This window comes from Polyodon spathula, chromosome 20 (assembly GCF_017654505.1).
Source record: "Polyodon spathula isolate WHYD16114869_AA chromosome 20, ASM1765450v1, whole genome shotgun sequence".
NCBI classification, from domain to species: domain Eukaryota; kingdom Metazoa; phylum Chordata; class Actinopteri; order Acipenseriformes; family Polyodontidae; genus Polyodon; species Polyodon spathula.
The window spans coordinates 28,130,237-28,155,195 of NC_054553.1; the positions used below are offsets into that span (position 1 = coordinate 28,130,237).

At 42.7% G+C, this 24,959-nt stretch overlaps 1 protein-coding gene across 2 annotated transcripts; it reads left to right on the forward strand.

Moving 5' to 3' along the window:
* The first annotated feature begins 1,417 nt into the window (after nucleotides 1–1,417).
* On the forward strand, nucleotides 1,418–23,488 carry LOC121295262 (kinesin-like protein KIF19). 2 transcript variants are annotated; one of them, XM_041219708.1, is made up of 20 exons: nucleotides 1,418–2,011; nucleotides 2,742–2,822; nucleotides 14,081–14,191; nucleotides 14,546–14,633; nucleotides 15,161–15,297; nucleotides 16,734–16,859; nucleotides 17,083–17,277; nucleotides 17,572–17,718; nucleotides 17,908–18,030; nucleotides 18,202–18,355; nucleotides 18,690–18,864; nucleotides 19,024–19,222; nucleotides 19,445–19,715; nucleotides 19,877–19,998; nucleotides 20,084–20,247; nucleotides 20,400–20,505; nucleotides 20,651–20,768; nucleotides 21,232–21,635; nucleotides 21,993–22,212; nucleotides 22,694–23,488. In XM_041219708.1, the coding sequence occupies exons 1-20, from the start codon at nucleotides 1,973–1,975 to the stop codon at nucleotides 22,843–22,845; spliced, it is 3,132 nt and encodes a 1,043-aa protein (XP_041075642.1). In that variant the 5' UTR covers nucleotides 1,418–1,972; the 3' UTR covers nucleotides 22,846–23,488. The 2 variants fall into 2 exon arrangements, with proteins under 2 accessions (XP_041075642.1, XP_041075643.1); XM_041219709.1 differs by having other exon boundaries at nucleotides 21,993–22,155.
* Nucleotides 23,489–24,959: the final 1,471 nt, after the last annotated feature.

The window sequence follows — 24,959 nt, forward strand, 5'->3', positions numbered from 1 at the left end:
CACTAAACGTAATCCCCCTGCAATGAAACTTCATATTGAAATGGTGTCCTGTTACACAGATCCCGAGAAAGTCACAGTGCGTATTTACACATTGCATAAGCAACAGCATCTAACCTTGCATATGCACCACGTTTTCACTTTACTGCACAGGCAAGGTTCATGCCCTGTATATCTGTCATCTATCATTGTCTGTTTTGGATATATATAGCTTGAAGTGCCAAAGGGTAAATGCTATACAATGCAATGCAATTTGTATTTCTATAGAACAGTTTGATTCTGTACAAAACTAATCCCAAGCATTGGCTCATTCGTTATCAGACATCAGAAGCCTGGCCGCTTACAGTAGCAGCAAAACATTTTACTAATAGAGAGAACAGAAATGGCAGCATCCATGCATTGTATAAAACAAGAATTAACAGACCTGTCTCCTGTGCAGCAAGTTAAAATACCTTGGTAGTCAAAGCAGTGCTCTATTTTAATGATCTAAAAAGTATTTACATTTACCACTGTTTAGATCAATTGAATTTTAGTGTAGTTTTAAAGACAGAGGGACTCAGACAAATCTGTGTAACTAATTACTAAAAGCCTTCTGTTACCCAGTGTCTTGGGCTAAACCCCAGAGACAGCAATAATAAACATGACCCCTGCCAGACACATGTAATCCCTAAGAGATCCAGCAATATGCAATGCCTGAGCCTATCCTTTTACGAACAAACTTTCATTTGCTGCATGCTTAAATGACACGTTGTGCTATTAGAAACCCTGTGGTGTATTAGTCTAAAAACAGCAACGGAGCTAATGCCACTGATAAAAGCATTACTAGAGCCACCAATCTATTAAGCTCAATGTAATCGACTCCCCCTATGTGTCGCTCAGTGCTGTGTTTCAGGCTCAGATTTTGTGATGGGCTGCACATTATACAACCCCCACCTCTGTCTCCCTCACGTGTACAAAAAACAACTAAGGTGTAGCTGGGGATGGGTTTAAAAAAAGATACTGATTAATTATGTGTGATTGTGATTTGAATTTGTTCTATGGTAACACTCGGATACATTTTTCAGTGTTGAAAGATAATGTATTATTATTTATTGATGGGCTAACTGCTTGTTTAAAGATTACTTTGTTTTGTTATACAGTAATTTCCCAAATGTTGCATAGATTTATTATATATTGCCTTCATTTAATATTGCAAATACAGTCTATCAATACAATGTTAAATTTTTGAACGTTTAAAACGTTTCTCAAACAAGTGATTGTGTTATTTAAAGTGCTTTCGTCTACTATATGTGATTCTTATTAGCATAGCAGTTTCATTTTGGTTTGCAGGCAAAAAGGTGATGTTGACCTCAACCGCCTGCAGAGGGCGAAATCTTGAGGCTCAAGGATGGCTGGTGCAATGACTACGATCGTTATAGTGTTGTTGAATGCCAGGGAGGGAATAATGGTGTGGTGTGTACACTTTAGTACCGATCTCTAAGGGGACCCGGGGAACAACACAGAACAGACAGAGGGAGGGGGAGAGAGCGAATGATGCAGACAAGGTGCTGATCAGACCGGTTGCTCAATTTTCCTGCAACACCATCATGGCAAATTAAAGAACAGCTACTGCACTGTGCTGTACTTGAATTACCGTGTCTGATCAAACAGTCGCGAGTTATATAAATTAGTCAATCGATTAATTATTAAATTAAGGATTGCTCGTCTTCTTCACGTCAGTTTAATCAGCGAAGTGTCTTGAGAGTGGGGTAGCATTGCGTTCTAGCGACCGGACAGGTGTTGCCATAATTAAGGGTATTCTGTTCTTGGTCCTACGTGAAATTGAAGAGGGGGACCCGTGATCGCAAGCTTTGTTGCTTATTGCACCTACCTGGGGCGGAACAATGCAGGTGTCTCCTCTTATCAACGAAACACCATTGCCTTAACATCAATCCGGACAATTGAAATATTACGAGCCAACTTTACTGATACAACGATGAAGGAAACCGGGGACTCCAAAGATCAACAGCTCACTGTAAGTAGACCATCATAGTAGTCTACTATTCACACATGAGTTAAATAGTTTTTTATTATTATATATTAAAGTAAATACAAACAAGAAAGTCAGAACCTTGTGAAAAATAATGAATGCATTTACTGCCCTTGTACCTGTTAATGTTTCAGAGCAAAATTTTACACACCACACACCACACACCACAAGATATTATATATATATATGATATATTATATATATATATATATATTATATATCTATATTTTGGAGCAAAACCTCATCTGATACAATTCCACATAAGGTGTATTAGGTCTCATAGTCACTAATTGACTAAGTTAAATGTCAGATTATAATATGGGGACTTAATTTATGTCTAACACGACATATGTCATTGAATACGTCTTACAGAATGATATTTATTAAAGGTATTATTATTAGTAGAAGTAGTAGTAATAATAATAATAATAATAATAATAGTAATAAAAAAATATGTACAGTATATACAACTTTTGCTTTAAATTTGCAAGGTAAACTATTTTTGAACAAAAAATCATCTTCCAGTCACTGATTTCAGATTTGATCGACAAGAGGACAAATAAATACATTTTCCCAGCACTGTCATCCTAATAATGAGCAATAGTTTTAAAACTCCATCCTCAGCTCTCTGGCATCCAAAAGAGTTGATCAACTGTATTTCTAACTGTTAGTATTTGCACAACTCACAAAGCATGTACCCTGTCTGTGTGCCCAGGTAGCCCTGCGAATCCGGCCCTTGAGTGAGATGGAGAAAGAAGAATCGGCCTCTATAGTGGCTCACAAGGTGGACAACCAGGTAAGAGACCAATAACCCCTTCTGTACCACTGCTGAGAACTGCATTGAACCTGCTGGCTGTCTGATCCCCCGTCCTGATTCTCTATGCTACAGTATACCATTGCGAATGTGCTGGCTGTCTGATCCACAGTCCTGATTCTCTATGCTACAGTATACCATTGCGAATGTGCTGGCTGTCTGATCCACAGTCCTGATTCTCTATACTACAGTATACCATTGCGAATGTGCTGGCTGTCTGATCCACAGTCCTGATTCTCTATACTACAGTATACCATTGCGAATGTGCTGGCTGTCTGATCCACAGTCCTGATTCTCTATACTACAGTATACCATTGCGAATGTGCTGGCTGTCTGATCCACAGTCCTGATTCTCTATGCTACAGTATACCATTGCGAATGTGCTGGCTGTCTGATCCACAGTCCTGATTCTCTATACTACAGTATACCATTGCGAATGTGCTGGCTGTCTGATCCACAGTCCTGATTCTCTATACTACAGTATACCATTGCGAATGTGCTGGCTGTCTGATCCACAGTCCTGATTCTCTATACTACAGTATACCATTGCGAATGTGCTGGCTGTCTGATCCACAGTCCTGATTCTCTATGCTACAGTATACCATAGCGAATGTACTGGCTGTCTGATCCCCAGTACTGACTTCTCTATAGTACAGTTCACCCTTCGAATGTGCTGGCTGTCTGATCCCCAGTACCAAGTTCTTTATTCTATACTGTAAACAATTAGCTGGCTCTCAGATCCCCAGTACTGAGTTCTCCATACTGTATATAATTAGCTGGTTCTCAGATCCCCAGTACTGAGTCCTCGATAGTGTATAATTCACTGTACTCAGTTTCTTATGAAAGCTCCTATTATGATCAGAGCCCTTAGTTGCTCTCACTTTCTTGTTTTCAAAACAGCGATCAGGTTCGGTGACATGAGACTGATGAGGATCACTATGTTGTGAAGGTCACTGTTCTCCTTAGTCCCAGAATGCACTGCTGCTTGCATTGTTATCACTCTGACGTACGAACAATTGGGAAAATGTCTTTGTAACGTGTTGTGTATTGATCCACAATGAAATCGCTGTTGTGTAGATAATAATAATGCATCTTCCAAAACTGGTTCAGCTACAAAATCAGCATTTGTGAACTATCTGAAGATTGCACCTTTACAGTTCTTACTGTAACATGCAAAACAAAATCTTAACATTTTAATTATACTTCCTTGTAATGCAGTTTTTGTTATAGATCATTCTTAAACTATAAGCTCTACAAGACCTACAGGTATTGATGGGTAGAAATCCAGTTATAACTACAGTATGCTCTAGCATTAATCCCTCTGTTACATACAGGCTGTGGGTCTACAGGGTTATCTGCTCCTTACCCCTGCTTGGAACCTTGGAAGTAGCAAACCATTGTAATTAACATTGTTGTCAACCAGGGATGGGCACAACAGTATTTTCCTATTTACAAAATACTTATTTTAAAATAAAAATAATGTTTTCTATTTTTATTTTAAACAGAATTTTTAGAGGCTATTTCTATTTCAAATACTTTGTTGAAATGAACAATGATTTTGTAAGTAGTTTTTTAAAATGTCTGTTTTCTATTTAAAATACATTATTGGCAACCTATTTTTTATATGTATTTTAGATCGATTTGTGGACCCCTATTTTCTATTTAAATAGTTTCTTGAATATAACAGAAAAAACAGAACAGATTATTGTCGCCCAGGAGTGTTCCTTCGAGGTCCCAGCTCTGTTGATTAGCAGGTGTGGGGTGCGGGTGTTGCTGGCAGTGAAAGAGTTACTGGGTGTAGTCAAGACTCCCCAGGGGAAACATCCGAGCAATTAATCCTCTCTGCTTACATCGTGTCAACTGAATGTAAACCAATGCAGAGAGTGTCCTGAGGCTGTTATTGCACTGTCAACATGCAGGCAGGAGTTAAGATGTAGTGAGTTAGTGTGTAGTGTGTGTGTGTGTTTGTTTGGGGGTGGGGTTCTGCAGGCTTTTAGATCAGGCTACTGGAGCAGACAGCCCCTCCCCTGGAAGGGAAGATATAGTTATCCAAAACAGTATCACTATATAGAGAAAATGGATCACTCTCCCTCAACAGTGAGCTCAATACAGTTGTATGCTGTTGGCCATAGACCTTCTAGGGATGTCTTCATTCAAACCACATAGTCATAATCAGAGAATGCTTAAATATGCCCAAGTTTTATTTTGGTTTACTGCTGCTGCTAAGCATTGCTCACTAGATTCATTCAGTTATTCGTTGGCTTTATTATTTTGTTAATGTACAGTTTAATTACCCAGTTCATGAGGGTTGGTTTTACTTTTTCATTGTGTGACGCAGTTAGTGTTCACGTTTGGATCATGGTTTCTCTCAGCCGTCCGGGTCATTAGCCCACATTCAAATGTAAATGGGATTTAGAATTTCAAAGCTTTCACTTATAATTTTTAAGCTTTCACTGTTTTGGTTCATAAACGCATTAATACAGTACCTACACATTACCTGCTGTTGGAGTGCCCTTGTCTTTCGTGTAATGCCCTCGACACTTGCCCGTTGTAACACTCGATTAGCTGTCTGGTAATCCCCATGTCTCATATTAATGTTTAAAAATGATTGACACGTTCCATTCAAAAGGTCATTAATAACTGAAATGGCACTTGGGAATTTCGTAGGTGTTGGGTGTCCAGGTCTTAATAAATAAAGCAACTCAGTTTTGTAATATATTTTCTGTAATCAGAATGTGGGACTCATGAGAGACAGCAGGACTTTCCAAGGCAACGTATAGAAGAGCTGTATACAGGGTTACCTTCCCTTTCTGAGGGCATATAAGGCTAGTAGCTACATTGAGATTTGTGACCACTTTGTGCCAATACTACAGTTTTTCACTTACTTATTCTCTGTGCCTAGCTAACTGTCTGCAAACAAATGTGGAAATGTAATTTTAGCAAAACTGTACATATGATAATCTAATGATACCAAGTCATCAAAAACTGCATTATGAAAACAAAAATGACATTTAATTTGACGGGGGGGGGGGGAGTTATAAATACCGGTTGGGCCAACTCTTAAACCTTACACTTGGACTGTAGGGTCAATGTATTGGGGAACCCTCGCTCAGGGTCATAGTTTGTGGTCAGGAGTCTGCGCAGTGTGCTGCTGACAGCGTGACGGGGCAGCAGGATGTTGCCCCTGTTGTTTCTGAGCCTATAAAGAGCAAGCGGTCTGGGCTGCAGTGTCAGGTTGACAGTGGAATGGTTTCCATATAGGCTCCGTCTCCATGGCGACACAGCGACAAGGTCAGGGTCATTGTTTGGTTTTAGTACTGCAAGATTCAGGCTGAAACAATAGCTGGTCTGTGGTCCATGGCTAAGACATAATTACAACCCTACACATAATGGTAATATTATTGGTACAGGAGTTTGTCGTCCTCCCTCAGTCTCGCTTGCATGCTGCTGCCACAGGTACTTAGGCCTCGCCCAGCTCATACACAAGGAGTTCTTTGTGAAACAGGTGGCCGATATAAAAGATACTAATTTGGAACAAAGAATGTAACCAACGCTGCTTGTGACAACAGAGATCCTAAAATATGGGCCAGCAAGACAAAGACTTTATTTAGAGAGGCCCTGTTTGAGGAGCAGGATGACTTTTCAAATCCCCTCCCGTGTCGAGAGAGACAGCTGGTGTCACCAGTCAGCTTTGGTTCAACATTGCAGCTTTTTATCAGTTTGCATTCGAAAAAGATTTCTTTCCAGCTGAAAAAAAAAGTGTTATTTGAACTGGGGCCTTTGTCTCTTATTGGCAGAGCAGATAGACATCGCATTAGTCTGTGAACCTCTAGACCGCAGTCATTACCTGAAGGACGCTGACATCTACATTAAGTGGAACATTTCAGTTGAATTCTGAATGCAGTCATATTCACTGTGAGTCAGGATTCGGGCTCTGGTTGATGTCTGCCCCTAGTCCTTTTCTTTGTCTCAGAATGGAAGACAAATAAATCCTATAATCATCTCAAATGTATCTTTGAAGATTACATCAAATCTTAAAGGTCATTTTACAGTCTTGACTGAATACTAAAATGTCCTTTAATTGTAAAACTATAGGAAACCTTACAAGTTTAACGCAGTAAAAGTTCACAGTAATCTTTCCAGTTCCTATATAATGCATTTAACACACCTTGTGCTTTGCTATGCGTACACTACGCTTTGCTAGACTTTGATCAGCCTCAGTTATAGCCCATGTTTACAGGGCAGTGCCCATTTTTGCTGGAGGCTGTTACTGCATACATCTGGTCAGTGGATCAGATACCAGCCTCCCTCAAAGAGATTTCATTAAGACTTGCCCACTGCACTGCATTCCGAGCCATTCCAGACTTTATCCAAACTGTAAAGGTCAAAATATAAATAAACTCATGGAAAAGCATGGCTTGGCTTAAACTGTTATGCAAAGAGATTCTTATTTTGATCCCTATAAGGAAAGACTCTGCTGTCTTAGTTCATCTGTGCCGTTGACCCCCCCTCGAGCAGTCTAGGAGGTGACAGCTGCCCTAAAGTGCAAACCATTAGTTCCTGGGCCAAACAAAATGACGTACGCAGTGCTTTTGTACATATACTGCTAGGCACTGATTTTTTTATTTATTTTTTTTTTTTTTTTGCTGTACTTATGAAGAACCATCAGGTACTCTCTTTGAAACTCATGCCATTGTACAGGACCATCACATTATGTTAGAATTTCCATCACATGTTTATTATGTCATAGATGGCAAGCCAAATGCAAGCAGACCTTGACTTGAAAAACATGCTTGCATGGTAGATCACATTGTGGTAAAATGTGTATAAAGTGTGTATCTTGTATAAAGGGATAAGATTTGTGTGACAACAGTATCAACAACGTTACAGGTGCTACATCTCTGTGATTGACTGACTGGTTTCCCTTGATTTATAATAACTGAGGGCTGTACTCTTACAGCACTGAAGCCCTCTTAAACTCCAGCACTCAATTGCTCTGATTGGTGCTCTAATGTTCTATAAACTTGCACTGATTTAGATGATAGCTGCTAAGCAGGGGTTGGATTAGAGCCATTGCTGCTTGTTTAGGTGCAGCTGTAATCTGCTGAAGGACCTCAGGACGTGTTGAGACCTGTTCAGATGCTGGAGACATAATAAGGTTGGCATATGCAATCTCAAACAGTGCAGAACACATGGGTCGGGGGTCAGTGTATAGCCTAGTGCAGCTCAGTGTTTAGACAAGAGGCTGGAACACGACAATTAGCCAAGAGGCTTTGTCCTGTAATCAAAGAAACAGTGGTTCATATTCTCTGTACACAGCACACGCAAGAGCTTTATTTAAGAAGCAGGCAGGACCCACTATGAGCAGCAGGATGTGTTTTAACAGGTATTGAATACATTAAAACACAGTTATGTAGTAAGGTGTTGATTTCAAAACAATAAAAGCTGTCCTTCCCTCACCTGTACAATTGAGTACCAATCAATGGCAATTAACTTTTTACTGCCGTGCCAATGCCCTCAACTGGCATTGAAAATGTGTAGCAAAACTAGCAAATGCAGAATAAATGTGACCTTTCAATAACCCTAACACAAGCTACCATTGTTGGAACTGGGACATTGCTGTAGTCCTTTGTGGAGTTTAATCACAGATAACACCTTGCCCAGGACTACAATCCCACAATACACTGCAGCAGAACTGAAGGAACAGATTTCATAGCAAAAGGCTAAAAGAAAGGTAAGAAAGAATCGTGTTTAAAATATAAATGCGTTTTAGTTAGTTTGATCACGACAGGTTCTATATTAAACAACACAGTCAGCCTGTTATTGATTGATAATCAATAATTGTGTAAACAAGGGAAACCGAGGGGGCTGCATTGCTTTGTATTGAGTAATTAACATGTTTTATTCCATATAGTTAATACCTCCCAACTTCAAATCTTTTAAAGGTAGTTACTTAAACGAGTTTATACGAGTTTCGGCACACCGCAACTCCTGTCTTCAACTAGACCTACATTGGCACAATACTAAACAGTAAGACTGTGACAATAGCCATGTTCATCTCTGTAAATATACCCTATTGCAGTTCCTTTAAATGTGAAACAACTTGCAAAGTAAATATTTCGTTTTTGGATTCACTTGGAGGCAAAATTCTCATCTTATAGACCCTTTTTTCCTTGAGTAAGGACACTAGGGATAATACTCTGTATGTCTTCCAATAAGTGCCATGGGATCTATAATTTCCACAAAGCAGGCGTGACCTCGGTAGAGCCCCCTGCACAGTGACCGTACTCCCGCTGTGCTGGAAACGCTCTGTGAGCGCTGTGTTGGTTGAGCTCTGGCTCAGAGGTAAGAGCTTTGACACGTCACCAGCCCTGGAGTGATTTGTCTTCCATAGTCGAGTGCCCCTTTGATATGTTTATACAGCAGGTTCTGTAGACTGGTTTTATAGCTGAGAAATTGCACAGCATGTAAAAGAGAACAACACTGCAGCTAAGCACCGTGTGTCAGGTACGCTTTAAAATGGGCTGATGGATGTCTCTGAAAGGAGATACTCGAATCTGTACAGTACTTTGTCACATCACCTTACCACCTACTACAGCACACATAGCTGGCCAACTGACTGACTGACTGACTGGAGAGACAGCTGGGGATCTTTCCCACAGCCTCTCACCTCCTTACCTATTCAGTTACAGTCACCCTAATCAGAAACTAGTCCATTAGACAAAGGTTTCGAGGTGTCATTCCCTCTACCAGATGGCTGAAGGAGCACAGTGTCTGACATTTATTAACTTAATGGCAACAGGTGGCCAGATCACTTCTGCAAGGAGGAACTTTGCTGTAAACAAGAGTTACTATGGCAGCTGCTCTACTCAGCGGGACATGGATTCAAGTCCGCAGAGAAATAAAAACGAAACGAAAACAGAAACACCTGGTATCAAGTGACCGGCCTGCACAGCCTGCCAGCGACAGAGATACTGGGACAGGACTGTTCTCCAGTTTTTCTCATGTGTCAACCTTTGTTGTGGTCTGTGGTTCCACAATGTGTGAATTTCTTAATCTGTATCTACTTTATCTAGTGGTCACTTGTTTTGCGGTTTATCAATCTGCAATCCTTTGATTGTTCTGATCCCTGATAAGAGCATGACGAGCTGTTTACAGTCAGACCTCATTTCTTATTTGCTACACAGCTTTCGATCTAACCAGTAGGCCACACTTCCTCCCAGTCCCTTGACTAACCACTCCCTGCTGAAAAAATACCATGGTTTATCATGATAAATTTACCATGGTGTTTTCGACACTTTACCATGATTATCATGAGAATTTTATCATGGTGCTTTTGCTATGGTTATCATGGTAAAGTGTCGAAAACACCATGGTAAATTTATCGTGATAAACCATGGTTATTTATTATGATAATCATGATGAAGTAATGCTTTGCATGGTGCATTAAGAATCATGGTATCCTTGGTAGCAGTCTCTGTCAAAGAACACAAAAAATCTGAATTATTATTATTAGAAAATAAATACAGAAATACAGAAATGATTTCATTGCATGCTTGATTTACCACGCACAAATTTGATGTAGCCTACGTTGGCTTCAGGACAGTCAAGGCCACGTTCCTTCAATGTTATTAATTATTATTGTAAAATATGAGGAATTTTTGCCTGTCAACTCTATTTTCTGTAGCTAGTCGATGCGACTGAACTGTCAGCCCGCGAGCAAATTACATAAAAAGATGGAACATTCCACTTTATGTAGGGGGTATGAAGAAGCAAGAGTACTCTGACATCTCTTATAACTTATTTTTGCAATCTATTGCATTGAAAATGTTTCTTCTTTATTTAAATAGCTATGTAGTTATGCAAGGTTTCTCTTTACAAACCAATTTGGGAATTAAAAATAAAACTATGCACACCCCCAACCCACCCCACCCCCCACCCCCCCCCCCCCCCCCCCCCCCCTTGTTGAAGATTCTAAGTGACTCCACAAACAATCTTGACACAGCACTGTGTGTTGTTGGACAATTCATTTACTTTAATTAATAATAGCATGATGCTCACAAAATTTATGGAGATGGGAGAAGAAATTCAAGAGGCACATATAAACGATATCTACTAGATTTACTTTTTTTTAAAGAAATACTTTTCAAAGCATTTCTGCATGAAAAAAGGTATTGCATTATTTTGTTTGGAAATGTGTAAATAATAAATACCGCGGTATGCTTAAAGACCAGTGTCTATACTGATGTCAGTTTAATTTGAATTGGTTTCAGTGTATATATTGGTTTATCAAAAATCAGCTCCAGCCACTAAACCACTCTACTTCACTTCCAGTCGTTCAGCTATAACCACTGGGCCACATTTCCCCCCTCCCAGTCCCTTTTGCTCTAACCTGTAGGCCACACTGCTTCCCTTCTGTTTGTTAAGTGGATTAAAAATGAAAGTACAAAAGTGCTGACCATTATAAAAGTACCGGTAGTGTGCGGCAGAGTGAAGTAAAGCATGGCAGAGTGAAGTATAGCATGGCAAAGCAAGGAGATGCATGGTATACTATACCCTGAATGTATCTTGGTAAGGATCTTCAGATAATGATGTCATTGTGGTCCCCTCTCCACTCCAGATCACCAAGCTCATTAGTGCAACCGCTATGAAGGATAATTCTTCTCTTAACCTCTCAATTATGTCTTGTTTGCCGTGGCTGTTTCTACATCCCATTTTTATACACCTGTTATTGTAACAGACAGAAACACACAAAACCCTCAGTGACAGATTCCTCGCATCATTTTAAAAAGCAGTGCTCTGTTCTATACTGAGGATCCAATAAAAAAAATACAGCACTTGCATTTTGTTTTATGACGCCATTAAATCAATGTCAGAAAGCTTTTGGAACTTTGTTGGAACGGCGCTGTAGGACAGGGAAACAACAGAGGTCCCGACTTAGCGCTTTCCTTTTTTTTGTAATTGCAAAACTAATCACACGTTCTCAACTTGAACAACTGACAACCCTTCAGTGCCACTTTTTATTATGTTTACCCACATTTTATAACCATCCCCAAGCACTGTACTGTAATAAAAAGAAAGAAAACAAGTCTTTTAAAGCAATTATAGCCTCATAAAAATATAATATATGCCACATTGGATTTGAGGTAATGATGTATAAATAAAACATTTAGTAGAAGCAGACCACACAGTATCTGGTACCACTGTGATACAAAGCTTTCATTAAAATTAAAACAGGCAGCTATTTATGTGAGCCAGACACCAGGAAATTGTTTTTTATTTTCTGCTTGCTCCATCACTGCAGCACATAAATCTCTCTTCACTTTAATAACCCACATCTCAGCTGCTGCCTGCTAATTTATTCTTTACAGAAATTAGTAACGAGATCTGATTGCACCTCTCCAAGCCACTAACTGAAGCAAAAGCCTTCCTGTGCCGGAAATTAAAAACAACCTCACAAACACCTGAGGAGAAAGTTTGTTAATTTGCCTTCACTCACCCATTGTGACTTTCTCCCTGGAGAGGTGAATGGGCCTCGTAATTCACAGATACATTGACAGAGCGCCGCGGTGGATCAACCTTTAACCTGTAGAGCAGGTCCGCTTGTAAGCCAGTGTCCTTGTTTGGATGTTACTACAGTTTCCCAGAAAGCAGGAGTCACGTGTTAAAGATGGTGTATTTTACAGATCAACTCCAAATAAACGAGCAAACAAAACACATGTCTCAAACAAGCTTTTAAACACAACACAAGGATTTCAATACCCTCAGTCATGGTATTTTAACATGCTGATGGTCCGTACCTTTCCAGCAACTCATGCTTAATCACTGGTGCCCCCTGTGAAGGACGGGCACACATCTCGGAGGACCAAAGCATGGTGTTTATGGGAGGCTGTACTGTTTAGTTGAAGATACTCGGAATCATGGGGACTGTATTGTCATGGAGACAATCTCAATAATAATCAACAGTATGACATAAACAATAAAGTAAGTTTTAGTGTCAGCCCTGTGTGTGTGTGTGTGTGTGTGAGCAGACTCACTAAAATGGCTCAGTCTAACGGACCATTTCACACAGAAAACAGTGCAGAGCTCATTAGCACACTTAAGAAAATGAGCAATACAAAATCTTCCTGGCACCAGCTTTCTCCCAGTAACCCAAAGCAGCCCGAGGGCCAGATGGTAAAGGACAAGTCAAGAAGTGCAAACATCTCCGACACTAATCTGCATCTGACAGAGACAGCATGCTGTGCCACCTTAGAAAGGCACACGCACAGTTTTAAGTTCCAGAGTTTATTATCCCTTGCATCCTATTGCTCTGTACATCCCTGGATCTTTTGTGCAGAAACCTCTGTTTTCTATGGCACCATAAATTTCTTTACAAGGGACAGTACTGCTGTTTTTGTCTGCTTCCCCTAACCCCTTAAACAAGCCTTCTTGGATATCTATAGTCTCCCTGATGGTGCCTCTTTTCATTTGCCCACAATGTCAGCCTTTTTAAGAGTCGAGACATTTCTCATGCATTTAAACCAGGCAGCTTCAAAGTGAACTGGCCTGTCCTATTAGATCTCATCAAACAGAGACACTGCCTGCTCTCTCAGTGCAGAATATGTAGCAGCTGATTCACTATTCTTCATAGTCAGAGCACACAGGGACTCTGCAATCAACACTACCCCAGGAAAGCTGTCCATTTAGGCTCAGAAGAACTGTTTCACTTTTTTTGTTCATGAAAGTAAAGGTCATCACTGTATGCACTGAAGTCTCTCTGAATTTAGCTATAAAAGTGTTCACTATTTAATAGCCATTTCCCCGTTCAGCTTTAAAGTGCTGATCTGCATTCTAGGCACCTGCACAATATCCAGGAATAGGCTTAGACATTTAAATCAGATTCTAGTCTTAGCCTCCTTATCTTAAAGACAGAGATCTTGGGAGCAGATTCGATCGTGAGCCAGGTCTGAGCTATTGTCTGAAGCGGTGAATGTCCTTGACCTGACGTCATGCCACTGCCTTTGTAATCCACACAATTCATCCAGATGGTAATTTACAGAGCGTATATCTCTCTGTGAAACCAGGCTGCAAACTGAGGGCCAGTGAATTGATTTCACTTGACTTACTGTGCTATACTACACAAAAAAATCACAACCATTTCAGCTCTCTGACCAAGCCAGGTAGATAGCTAATGCCTTCCTTGTTCAGTATGCTAGTTAACTGGAGCCTCGCACCTTGTTCCCTGTCTCCCCCCTCAGATGGTTGTTCTCATGGACCCTATGGAGGACCCTGATGACATCTTGCGTGCGAACCGCTCCCGGGAGAAATCCTTTCTCTTCGACGTGGCATTCGATTACACAGCTACGCAGGTGAGCCACTGGAACTGCAGGCACGGGATCTGCCACTGCACTGCAGCTGGAGCCTGGAGAAACTGCACACTAACTAAACTGGATTCCACTTTACTACTGGCTTTGTAGTGGACAGCCTTGTAGTTGTTTAATAAAACTGCATGGTCATTTAAAAAAAAAAATAATATATATATATATATATATATATATATATATATATATATATATATATATATATATATATATATATATATATATATATATATATATATATATATATATATATATATATATATATATATATATATATATATATATATATATATATGCACAGATCTGTTTTATAAATGTAAATGTCCCTGTGTCCCACTCAAGGAGGATGTGTACAGAGCGACCACCAAAGGGTTAATTGAGGGGCTGATCTCGGGGTACAACGCCACTGTCTTTGCCTACGGACCCACGGGTAATTGATTTGAATTTCATATCACCAGCTTCAGCGGCTAATACCAAACAGTCACAACGTGCTGTGCTTTCTGTTGCTTCAAAAACAAGATGCAAATGCACATTTAATCAAATGTACTGCACATACTGCGGCATTTAGCAAAGTACACAAATAAAACAAGCATGTCAATTTGCTTATTGCAGCATTAATCAGGGCATTCGTAATCACAGCTGTGATAACATGACGGGGGGAAACCAGATAAGACAGGTCCGCTGTGTACTTGCATCTATGCAAAACAAAGCTTGTATCCTTCGGGAAATCCTGGACGTTTAACACCATCCTCAGACCATCCACGCTACCCTCCCGATCCCTCAGCTCTAACCACTAAGCCACACACCAATTCATATTGATTCACTGAAATATCATTGATATGTCAAAATGTGAATATGGTCCCACTGTGGGACTGTACCATTCCAACAACGGCAGAATAATTCAGCTGTAGCTGCCCTGATTGAAGATCATGCGGTAAGGGACCCCTTTGTGTGCAGGCTGTGGGAAGACGTACACCATGCTGGGGACGGATCGGGAGCCAGGGATCTATGTGCAAACCCTCAACGACCTGTTCAAGGCCATCGAGGAGACCAGCGATGACATGCAGTACAGCGTCTCCATGTCCTACCTCGAGGTGACTGTCTCCCTGTCTCTGTGTGTGTGTGTGTCCCTGGGTGTTACATCTGTCTACCTGTCTATATGGTCACATGTCTTTCTATCTGTCCATCCAGCAACAATCGTTCTCCTTTTTTATAAGTGTTACTGAATATACAAGGCTTCCTATTTATATTAGCATGTGAAACAACAAGGGTTCACTGTACAGACAGTATATACACACTGAGGAAGTGCGATGTATAAATAAGGGAGACGTTACTGTGACACAAACAGCAGGACTCCTAGGGTGAGGGGTTATCAGCAGAGTGGCTGGGATTGGCTGTAAATCTTTGCTTATCCTGGTCTATATAAACCCGTGCCAGCTCCTTATCAGCCCTATTTTATCTCTCCCCTCTTCTCTGTAGCCTTCCAGTGTGTGCATGTGATAACCGCGCTGCGTGTACACAGGGAGATAATCTCTGGGGTGATGGCAGGAGGGGGGTGGGAAAGGGAAGGTCAGGCTTGATGGCTCAGAGTCAGACTCCCTCCCTGCCGGTGTCGGTTAGTCCAATATTGGCACAGCAGACACACGTCAGCGCCCCTAATTATGTCAGAAAGGAAGTGCTTGTTGAATTGAAAATGGACCACAGTTCTACAGCTGGCAGTGTAGTTAACCACTCCAGCACATGTCTTGAGCCGGAGAGAGGATATCAGGCAGCAGCCTTGTCTTGATTCTGACTCTTGCTATAGACCAGTTTGAACGGATTGCAAGGGTCTACCTAATATAAGCTTTTGTAAATGTTTTAAAAGGCATCCTTGGGACAGTATATCATGTTACACTTCCATTGATTAAATATTGATATCAGAAACAGTAAGATTTAGGCTGAATAGGGGTTAGCAGCCTCATATCGTAGACAGTGTTGTTACATTACATTTATAGTTTGGTTCAGTTACTGTCTAATAAAACTCGTTTTTTATTGGTACCAGTTTACTGCCTTTTCCCTGAAGGTTAACTGCACTGGTATTTCAATGTCGGAGCCCCTTTGGTCAAATTCTTTTCCTTGGCACGGCCCTCATGTCTGTGAAGTCAATTGCGACACCAAAGCGTTTAACTGCTGTTTTATTGCTGTCCGTTTTTTCACTTTCAAATCAGCACCTATTCCTTGTACGCCCACTCAGAACACACTCTCTCTCGCTCTCTCCTCTTTCTTCTGTCTCTCACCTACTCACTTATTCCGTCTTCTCTCAAGGAAATTTACTCATCTGTTTACCAGGTCTTGAAAGAACAAGCATGAGCTGCACAGAAGAGTAGATAAAAATAGAACCATCCCAGGCTACAGCGATTGTTTGCGTCAGGTCAGAGTGAAGTAGAACTGTTCTTTGCATACATTGGTCTCTCTTGCTGTGTGCCTTGTTCTTTCAGCAGGCTGGGCTGGTGGTTCTGGGTATTGCTGACTGGACTGATTCCTGTTTCAGATCTACAATGAGATGATCCGAGACCTGCTGAACCCCTCCGCTGAGTTCCTGGACCTGCGGGAGGATTCGAAAGGAGTCATCCAGGTGGCTGGGATCACTGAGGTCTCCACCATTAACGCCAATGAGGTGAGCAGATCATCAGCTGGAAGAAATGCCTGTCAGCAAACTTTTAAACCCAGAACCATCATTCCTGACTACACCTTGCATCCCTCCCTAGCACCATCTTTCTACCTCTTTCCCTCTCTGTCACTCCCTCACCCATCCTCTCTTTCTCTCTTGCTCTCTCACAGTCGTCCCTTTACTCTTTCTCTTCCGCTTCTTTTATCTCACTCTGTCTCTTTCTCTTCAGATCATGCAGCTCCTGATGAAAGGGAACAAGCAGCGCACGCAGGAGCCGACGGCAGCCAATCGGACATCGTCTCGCTCGCACGCGGTGCTGCAGGTGGCGGTGAGGCAGCAGAGCCGCTGTCGGGACATCCTGCAGGAGGTGCGATTCGGGAGGCTCTTCATGATCGACCTGGCCGGCTCCGAGCGGGCCTCACAGGTACACACGCCTCCCAGAGAACCAGATTTGCTAATCTGTGTTTAAAACCTGATGCATCGAGGGACTCATTGCAGGTGAGCTGACAGGGAACAGGTTTAAGAACACCCTCTGGTGGTCAGTCTTTGTATAAAAAAAGAAAAAAAGAAATCACTATAAAATTCACATAATACCTGGGATACGGTTGATTCCTGAAACAGAACATTATGTAGTCTATATGTAAATACCTGACCCTGGCTCATTCACCCTCTGTGTTTCGGTTGCAGTAAGTTACCACATTAACCCGTTTCCCTCTAGACTCAGAACCGTGGTCAGAGGCTGAAGGAAGGTGCTCACATCAACCGTTCTTTGCTGGCGCTGGGGAACTGCATCAACGCGCTGAGCGAGAAGGGGGGCAACAAGTATGTCAACTACAGGGACAGCAAACTCACACGCCTGCTCAAGGTAATGGCCTGCCTGCACTGCACCTACAGATAAGAAGGGCACTACCACTCAATGCTGTTCTTATCGGTGTTTAGCTCCATGGTTCGGACAAAAAAAAGTTGGCCCATTTGCACTCAGTATTTGCAATAGATCAAAGCTGCATCTCTCCGTTGCAAGACAAACTAACGAGAGTTCCATTTTGATTGGCAGGATTCTCTGGGTGGGAACAGCCGCACAGTGATGATCGCCCACATTAGCCCCGCCTCCACTGCCTTCGAAGAATCACGGAACACGCTGGCATACGCCGACCGCGCCAAGAGCATCCGGACACGGGTAAGGAACTACTAAAGATTAACACGGCAGCAAAAACATTAGTATTCCTTTTTTAATAATGCTGATCAACTTCCATGACATGTTTTTTAAAACAAAGGGCCTTTCTCAGTCATCTGCAGTCATGCGTCTGTGTTGAAGTCTGTTTCTTGCTGTCTGCCCCTTTCCCCCCAGGTGAAGAGGAACCTGCTGAATGTGTCCTATCACATCGCCCAGTACACACACATCATCTCAGAACTGCGCAGCGAGATCCAGCGACTCAAGAAGAAGATCGATGAGCAGGACAGCCGACAGGTCAACGACGGGGCTGACATCCGCAACGTGCAAGGTGAGCCACCAATGCGTTCGATCGCAATCGCAGCGAGAGAAACCATGTCGGGGAGAGCCAGGCTCAGTGTGCTTGTGGAAAAGCAACAGAAGTGACAACCAAGCCTTTAAAATCTGTGGATACCTAATCCTGCGCTACAGTCACATGGTCAGGTATTAGAACCCCACACCCACTTTGGTGCCTATAGGTTTAAGGTAGGCTCCTAATACGTGCTGCACTGGAAGTAAGTGGATCTGTACTGTTGCAGGATAAATGAATGGGAAAGGAAGCGTACAGAAAAACAATAAGGGACTTGCATTGAAAATGTTTGTTCAAGTTACCCCTCTACCCCCAGCGGAGGTGCAGGCCCACTCCACTAAGCAGGACCGGCGAGAGATGGAGAGGCTGCGTGGGCAGCTCATCGATGCCTTCCGCCAGCAGATGGAGGTCCGCAAGAGCCTGATGGAGCTGGAAAACAACAACATGGAGATTCAGATCGACACCGCCAAGCACCTGCTCACCATCGCAGAGTGAGTACAATCCAGTCTGACCTCTGAACACAAACCAGACTGCGTTCTGATCTCACACAAGCACGTAGTCCCAAAGTAACGACCACCAGGTATCCCATATAGCCCAAGCATTAATGACCATCCCCTCTTGCCTCCCTACCTCCCTGTCCGTGCCTCTAGCTGGGAGCAGGAGAGGTCACGGCGGGCCCGCAAGTGGCAAGCAGAGCAGTGCAAGGAGAGCTCCAGCAAGGAGGAGAGCGAGAAGGATTCGGACACGCCCGAGGAGCCGTTCGTTGGCATGGAGACACAGGAGGTTGCCATGGCGAAGGAGAACCTGGCCACCCTCATGTCCGCGAAGAAGAAGGTCCGCAAGCAGAAGGTACGCAAGAACAGCAGAGCTTTCCAGAGGCTTGGCAGATAAAAATCTGAATACACAATACACAATACACAAGAAATAGCACCATAAAGCAGGGATATGACGTATAGATTTGCCTTCTCTGTGTTTAGCATTGCTTTACCTTGGTATACTGCAATAATATTCTGGAAGGTCCTGATTTGCTGCAGTCTCAGTCCTGCTTGTTTTTCCCCTCCGGTGCTGCAGGTGGAGCTGGAGAGGCGGTTCCAGGAGATCCGGATGCGTGCACGGCAGCTGGAGGAAATGCTGCCACAGTGGGTGAGCTCGGAGGAGCAGCGTGAGGTGTTGGGGCTGCTGTGCAAGGTGCACGAGCTGGAGATTGAGAATGCGGAGATGCAGTCCCACGCGCTGCTCAAGGACAACGTCATCCGGCACAAGAACTTCATGGTACAGCGCTTCGAGCAGCACCGCAGCCTGTGCGACGAGATCATCCAGCAGCAGAGGCAGTTCATCGATGGTACGGTCTCCTCGCTCACTTACTCATGCATACAGATACACACTCACTGACACAAACACACCCACACAGAGCTACCTTCCTATACTTGTGATATTATATTGACACATTATTGAAATGTTATGGGGTGCAGTAGCTGATACCTGGTGTGTGTTTCCTCTTAGATCACAACCTACTGGTGCCTCCCCAGTTACAGGAGCTGTATGAACTGTACCTGAGGGAGCTGGAGGAGAGGAACCTGGACCGGGTCATGGCTCTGGACAAGTTCACCATCCGCTCACTCAAGGTACTGCCAAAATCCTTTAATACACCAGCAGGGTTCGTGGAGCAATACCACACCCCTGTTAACCTCGCTGCCCATCCTCTTTCAGGATGGCTCCCTGCCCAAGATCCACCTGCCTGGGAAGGGCCGGCACCCCGTGCAGGATGTGGACTCGGACCAGGAGAGCGTGCGCACCATGGGCTCAGAGACCAGGAGCATCCGTGGGAAAGCACGCCGGCACACCTTGCCTCCCATCATCCCTGAGCCGGAGAGGTGAGGAAGAACTTTCAGTGCCTCCAGATTGTATCACAGGGATGGAAGGAATGGTTTAACCCATTCTCTGCCTTTCTGTGAGTTTGGGTGTCTTTTTTCCTGTGTGTTGTGGACTTTTTTCTCCCTAACCCCTGTTGCGTTTGTCTCCCTAGCGACAATAACCGGGTGTTCAAGACAAGCCCCCACGTGAGGCAGCTCAAGCACTCTACGGTCATGACTCCTCCCCCCATACACGTCAACGGAATGGTGAACCAGGAGGTGGGACTCCCTTACAGTTCACTGTCACACTGGCTCAGTGTGGATCTCAGATGAAACACCGAAGTCATGTCAAAATGACTTTTCTGAAAAATGTGCCCTGGCTCAAACTCATTGTTCTGCATTTCTTTCCCCCTGCTTTTCACAGTATGCAGTCCATGGCAACGTGATGAGCTTGAGCAATTTCAGCCACAGCGTCAGCAGCCACCTGAACTCCTCACCGGGCAGCATTGACAACTTTACTGAAATCCACCTGACTCGCAAGGGTGAGCTGACAGCATGGAGAGGAGGGAGCAGGGGGTGTGGGTGGAAGGTAGCCTTTCAGATGTATGGACGAAGCACTGTGACCAGCCCTGCCTGTTCAGATACTGTAATTACTGTACTAGACCGCATTGCAATGTACAATGTAATTCAGCCCTTGTATGTTTTTGTACTCCTAGTTTATAAAATACCCTACATTTTACACTGAGTAGAAAGGCATATTTTAAGAGAGGAGATTATGTTTGTGCTATGACCCTCAGATAACACTGTAGCTTGGATAAAGGGGCATCTACTGTATAACAACATATAAAACAATACAAGTATTAATGCTTCTCAGCCCTCCGTTGTAATTGTCACTGGCATTGCAGAACTGGGAGGGTCTGGTTCAGTCCAGGCAGTCTGTTCAGCTGTCTGTAGTGGATGGCTGTGCTCATTGCAGTTACAGTGTGTTAACCCCTTCCCCTCCAGAGCGGAAGCAGATCATGACGGGAGTAAAGAGCATTGCAGTGAAGGCTGCCCGTCGGCGCTCAAAAGTGCTGGATGGAGAGCTCCTGAGGCTGCTCCCTGCTGCGGACCCCTCCAAAGAGAAGAGCAGCATGTCCCTGCGCTCGCTGGAGGAGAGCGAGGACCCCCCGGGCCCCCTGCGAGGCTTGGCCCCTGGGTTTGACAGACCCCCCAGCCCTGGGATGCAGCACGCAGCCAGCGAGGACAACCTGTCCAGCAGTACCACCGACGGGGCGGGGCCTACGCACACCTGGACACGCCCACACCCACGCAAGGGTGGAGCCAAGAAGGCAGGACAGAGGGACCCCGATATCGAGGCCAGGAGACGGAAGAGGAGGTCCAGATCGTTTGAGGTCTCTGGGCAAGCGGTAAGCAACCACCACTCCAAGCTAGCAAGCAACATATCGCTCAGCGAGTTATTTACTGATTTGAATTTTGTTTTCTTGTTTTGGGTTTTCAAATTGCTTTAAACTTAAAGTTGTTCCATAGTTAATGTTTCTGTGGACTGCAGTCCTTGTTGGCTGTCACTCTATGAACTGAAATGGAATGCTCCATTTATGTTTAGCAGCACAAAGGTTTTGATTGATCAGGTTAATGTAAAAGAAAGAACGGATCTCAAGGAATTATATGGACAACATCTTGTAGCCTAAAGAGCTGATATTTTCATAATGGCCCTGTAAGGCAACAACCTGTGTAAACCTTCTCTTGTTCCCCTCTTTCTCCAGCTCCCAAACTCCAAGAGCACAGCCCCCCAATTCCGCCCGCTGGACAGCACCTCGGACCCTCGCATCCACATCAACGGGCAGCCTGTCCCCCTGCCGCGGCCCCAGGGCAGAGGGGTGCTCCCACTCTCCAGAGTCAGACTGCCCCAGCAGGGCTACCACCCAGGTGAGGGACCAGTGCTCCACAGGCATCCTGCAGCTTCTTCAATACTGCAGTCTGGAGGTGCTTAAAAACGCTTAGGGACTAGAATCCCAGCCGGGTCAGGCAACTGCACTTGACGTTAATAACAATAAATGTGACAATTACCAAAGTCATTTAATCAGGAGCTTGTTCCCATAGACTCCCAGTATATCCTTTTTTTTATTACATTTTTAAATAACATACATGCAGTCTGATAATAAACATATTCTCAATTATATAACCATCCTACATGTATAAATCTATACCTATAGCTTCAGTGATAATTATTACATAAGAGGAATAGTATGGTAACAAACGCTAAACACACATTTAAAGTCACTGCAGTAAGCCGACAGTAATGTATATCTATTTTTGTAACTCATTTATAAGTGGGGCCCACATTTTAAGGAAGCATTGTGGCTGGGATATATCAATGTATGGACAATAGGCAGAGTGTGATATTAGCAATAATGCTAGTCAGTAGTTGTTAATCTCTTTATTTCTTTCTTTCTTGTTGTTGCAGGGCCAGCCACGGCAGCCTCTGACTCCTCCTCCTCCAGCTTCCCCCTGAACCAACCCGGGAACCTGAAACGAGAGCCCCCTTCGAAACAGAGGCAGCCCCTCCTCTACATCACTGCCATGGGAGGCAAGGAGCCACGAGCACGCAAACACTGAACCGGGAGCACAGACTGACATCCTGTAGCCCACACAGTACGGGTTGTTTTCGGTACAAACAATCACCTAGAGAACTGGACACTGCTGCTTAACCTGATTGCTAATGAGTCTAGTGCATGGAATCCATTGAGGCATGTTCAGCATTTAAATCGAGGAAATCAAGGAAAACGCTATCGGCACACATAACTGTTAACCCATATATACATAAATATATACATTAAAATATATTACATGCCACTATCACAAGCAATAGGGGACCATTCTGGTCTCTTGGATTGGGGCAACACAGAGGAGAGGGATACTTGTAGTTGCTTCACAATTACCAGCAGGGGGAGTGGTGGTCATGAGATGTTTTCAGACTTCAACCAGGAAACTTAAAAAAAAGACTTGTTTGAGCTTCAGAAGTTATCACAGACAGCAGGGGTTGGTGGAAGATAATGTACTTTCACACTGTCCTGTCTGCATCAGCAATTGCCAGTCACCTTAGCTTGAGAACTATGAAGAATAGGAGTTGAAAGAGAGCTTTAAAATATTTAGGTGTTTTTTTTTAATCCTTGCCCCTGACAGACAGCACTTAACTGTAACCATATAGAATCTCTCTGAAACTGATAAAAAAAAAAAAAAAAAACATTCTGAACTTATAATCTGCATCATATTTTGTAATTAAATCTTTTTTTATGCTTGTTTTGTAAACTTATGTATTAAAAAATAAAGTTACCAAAAATGTCCCAATTTTTTTGTTTTGTTTTAAAGGATTCTCGCAAGTCTTGAAGGCCATTTGACAGTGCTGGCATAAAAGTTATAGTCATTTACAGTGCCCAAAATGCCAGATGCAAATCAAGAGAACTAATAAATGAAGACTCACTGCTGTGTACACATTTGAATTCCATCCATTTCAACTCTGCAGCCCTGTAAAGAAAGGGTTACAATAGCAACGTCTTTATGCAAAGTTCTTAAACAATCAATTATAACAAGATCATCAAGTTTAAGGTAGCCTGATATACTGACAAAGTGTCCTTCCTAGTATGAGTGACAGATGGCATTGCAGTTACTGGAAGCCTTGCAGGTGCTGTGATGTGCATTGTACCCACGGCTAGGGCAAGACTGCTATGATGAAAATGAAAGGCTATGAAAAGCAAGTAAAGCAGGTTTGCGTTTTCAGCAACAGGAGGAGAACCCAGAACAACGAATGCCCTTGAAGACAGAATATGTAAAACTAGCTGCAGTAAACTCAGTGGCACTGTGTAAACGATGGACGGGGACTTCATGAAAGAAAATAGTGCTATATAATATTTATTAAAAACAAAACCTTTCAATTGGGCATTAAACGTTATTTTACATTTACTTTAGTACTAAGCAGTACATCTGCAAACGTGTGCTTCTGTGCTGGAATACAACGCATTCTGAAAACCTCATGGCCAATTAAGCACAAAGCAACTTTTATCAATCATTCTGCAAATCTACAGGCAACTTGCCAAACAAACTAAGAATAAAAGTAATCTTTGCAATAAAACTGTTTTAGAGTTACAAAAAGATTGTTTAAACATTATTGGTGAAAATGAGCTTACCCAAAACTAGCTGCTATATTGCATGTGAAACAATAAAATGGTCCTCAGCAAAATACATATACTTATTAAATAGCAATGTTGTATTTTATCATACTATTTAAAAACTATTCCAAAAGCATCACAACGATTATGGTGACCAGATGTCCCGGTTTCCATCAAAAGTCCCGGTGTCATGTTTCTCAAAATCTTAAAGTCCCAGTTTTCAGCCACTTCTTGTAGTGTGACATATTCTAAATACCTTTTGTCAAAACAACCGCTTGCTATAGAACTTAGTTGATAGCACCCTCAGTGAAAACAACATTTTAAAAAAGGTACTAGGGTAATTGTTTGTATAAAGTGATATGCCACGTTAAACTAACTAACCACAAATTATACACTCAGGAGTGTACTGCAATTAGCTAGCTGCTAAATAAATTATTTTATTTGGTATTTTATTTTTTCAGAGCATAGAAGCTTTGCTACAAAAAAAAAAAAAAAAAAGACATTTTGGAGAACCAACACAAGGATAACCTTTCAAAGAAATACATGTTATTCTACAGCACACTG